We start from the raw sequence: 3203 nt of genomic DNA, 5'->3' as shown, positions 1-3203 counted from the left end.
CACACAGCTCAGAATATTTCACCACTGAAGAGACTCCCGGGTTTGAGTTTGTTTTATTTCACATTTACTGCTGCAGCTCTTTATTCTTCAGCTGTAGGACACCAGCCCAAATCCTAGGAGCTGGAGACAAACACTTCTTCATGTCTGCAGTTTTTTTTAAAGCAACCATCACGGGAACAGCAGAATGACGATGAGGCGCAGTCAGACCATTCTACGTGTCACTGTGGTCTGCCTGCACCTCCTTATGCTTCTGCTGTAGGGAGATTAAAGTGCTCAGGGCTCCGTTTCACAAAGCAGGTTCAACAAACTCTGATTCTGATCCTGAACGCTCGGTTGATCTCCTCTGAGACAGAAAACTCTGAGTTTCCGGTTCCAGAACAGTGGATCTGAGTTAGTTTAATCAACTCAGAGAAGTTTCACCTGGAGTTAAGCGCGTGCATCACAACTATAAAAAAGCCAGCATCAATGGAGCTCCGAGTCGACGAGTCACCATGGTAACGAGGAAGTGGGGGGCTGTGTTTTTCTCCCACTAGAACTGGAAATCTTAATGTGCTTAATGAGCTGCAAGGTCAACAATTGACATGGTGTTCTCCTTCCAGCAGCTACAGGAGAAATGTCGAGAACAGAGACGTCCCTTGTTCCTTGCCTTCATCGACCTGACCAAGGCGTTCGACTTGATCAGCTGAACCAGCCTTTTTATCCTACTACACAGGATCGGATGCCCTCCAATGCTCCTGAGGATGATCACGTGCTGTCACTGTTCAGTACAATGGCTCATCCTCGGACCCCTTCCCAATCAAGAGCGGGGTGAAGCAAGGGTGTATCGTGGCCCCGACACTCTTCAACGTGTTCTTCTCCCTGGTGCTGCGATATGTCTTTCGACAGTCTAAAGATGGCATCCTCCTCCACACTATGAGCGATGGGAACCTCTTCAACTTGGCCCGCCTTTGAGCAAAGATGAAGGTACGCAAAGTCCAGTAGCGCACCCCAAATCACCATTGGCGACCACACCCTGGAAGTGGTCGAAAACTTCACTTACCTTGGTTCAGCCATCTCCAGCGATCTATCACTGAATGCTGAGCTAAACGTGCAGACAGGAAAGGTAGCAACTGCAATGGTCCGCCTCACAAAGAGAGTGTGGGACAACACCATGCTGGCAACCAACTCAAAGATGAAGGTGTACCAAGCCTGTGTTCTGCGTACCATCCTCTAGTGCAGTGAAGCCTGGAGACTGTATTCCCACCAAGAACACAGGCTGAATGCTTTTCACATGCACTGCCTCAGACGACTCCTGGGTATCACCTGGCAGGACCGTGTCACGAACAAAGTTGTCCTGTCCTAGACGGGAGCGCCAAGCATGTTCGCCATCCTGACCCAGAGACGGTTGCGTTGGTTGGGCCACGTTTGCCACACGGATGATGGACACGTCCCAGAAGTTGTTTTGTACGGTGAGCTTGCCACAGGGATGCAGCCCACAGGGTGGCCCACCCTCCAATACAAAAATGTCTGCAAATTTGACCTGGAGGCATGTGGCGTCGGCCCAATGGACCTAGAATCAGCAACGTCAGATTGCACCAACTGGTGTTCTACTGTCGAGGTTGGCATCCTACAAGCCGAGGGGAGGAGGGAGAGCCAATGGGAAGAAAAGAGAACCTGCAGCCGGCAGAGGCTCCAGCCAGCTCACGTCGCCACTAACACCAACTACACCTGCAGCAAATATCAGAAGATCTGTTGCTCCCGCATCGGGCTCAACAGTGACAGCAGGCGCTGCACAAATACAACAGACTGACCAAGGCGCAGATACTCCATTGTCTTCTGAGACAGACGGACACCAACAGTTGGTTGTCTGTCTCTAAGTGTAGCCCTGTGATAGACTGGTTACCTGTCCAGGTGAAGCTGCCTTCACCCTGAGTCAGCTGGGATAGACTCCACCCCCTGATACCCTAGTGAGGGTTAAGGTGTAGAGATGATGGATGGATCAATAAAAAAACAAAAAAATCCTGGTTTCTGGTTTCATGTATTTATACAGTGCAGCTCAAAAACAAGTAAAAATGTTTAAAAAGACAAAAACAAAAAGAACTGTGGAAAAAAACTGCCAAGTTGCCACATGTTGTTAAATAAAGCAGACAGAAATTATAACAGAGGATTTTCTAAAACACATTATACCAAACAAAACTATACATAAAAAACAAAACAAGACAAGGATTCCCTGTGAGGAAGCTTTCTTCTCTATTTGTTCATATTTCTGTTATTTTTATTAAACAGTCAAAAGACATGAAACGTAGATTTAGCTGGAGACAAACAATCTAATTCTCTATTTTACTGCTGTTCTGTCTTCTTGTATTTATATTTTATGACAGTAACAGCAAAGTCTTCTGTTCTGTCTTTTTGGTATTATTGAGAAATAAACACAAAATAGATAAATAAGTGTAATGATTATGATTTTCAATAAACAAACAAACACAGATGTATATTAATGCATATTACTGAGTGCAGATTTAGTTTTAACACTCAGGAGACAGTCAGTCGGTGGATTAATATTTAGAGTGTCACGCATCATGAGTTATGTTCTGGTGGATTTTTACACTTTAGTTTGTTGCTTTACTGCATCAGTTTGTGGTGTGTGTGTACATATATACATAGATGATATACATGCATTACATACGCTATACAATACATAGAGAATATATATGTACAACAGATCAGTAATGATTATTCTTCTTTCTCTTCTTACTCCTATATTTTGTTCTTCCATTTAATTTAATTTAATTTAGTTCAACAATAAAACAAGAAGCTCTCTTTGTTTCTTTATTTTATTAATGAAGTTTCAATGATGCCTGTCAGTCAGCGCTCAGGGCTTCTTCCATCATCGCATCACAGCCGCTTCCGCTTTCCTGTCTGCTCTCTGATTGGACGGCACGGTGAGCGGCGGACTGATTGGCTGATGTCTGCGCTCGCGCTGTGTCAGGGGGCGGGGCTGAGCGCGCGGACGGCGTCTGTGTTTTAAAATGGCTGAAAAAAGAAACGAAGTGTGAATAAAAACGGACGAACTGCGACCTGCGGCGCGTTTCTGACGGGGCAGACCGAACCGACCCGAACAGCACCGAACAGGACCGAACTGAACTGCACCGACCTGGAGCGGCCGCTGCTGGTCACAGAGTCCAATGAAGTGCACCAGGTGAGATATGAAACTGCGCCACAGC

General features: G+C 46.0%; 1 protein-coding gene across 1 annotated transcript in view; it reads left to right on the top strand.

The window, feature by feature from the left end:
- Positions 1-2978: 2978 nt before the first annotated feature.
- The window catches only part of LOC103371440 (protein phosphatase 1 regulatory subunit 3C-B-like), a 4116-nt gene continuing 3891 nt past the window's right edge, over positions 2979-3203 (top strand). The window contains exon 1 of the mRNA XM_008300769.1: positions 2979-3178. Coding sequence (XP_008298991.1) covers positions 3165-3178 — 14 coding nt within the window. The 5' untranslated portion in view covers positions 2979-3164. The remainder of the gene's footprint in view (positions 3179-3203) is intronic.

Source organism: Stegastes partitus, unplaced genomic scaffold (genome assembly GCF_000690725.1).
Source record: "Stegastes partitus isolate 25-593 unplaced genomic scaffold, Stegastes_partitus-1.0.2 Scaffold1587, whole genome shotgun sequence".
NCBI classification, from domain to species: domain Eukaryota; kingdom Metazoa; phylum Chordata; class Actinopteri; family Pomacentridae; genus Stegastes; species Stegastes partitus.
This window is presented reverse-complemented; position numbering and strand designations above follow the sequence as displayed.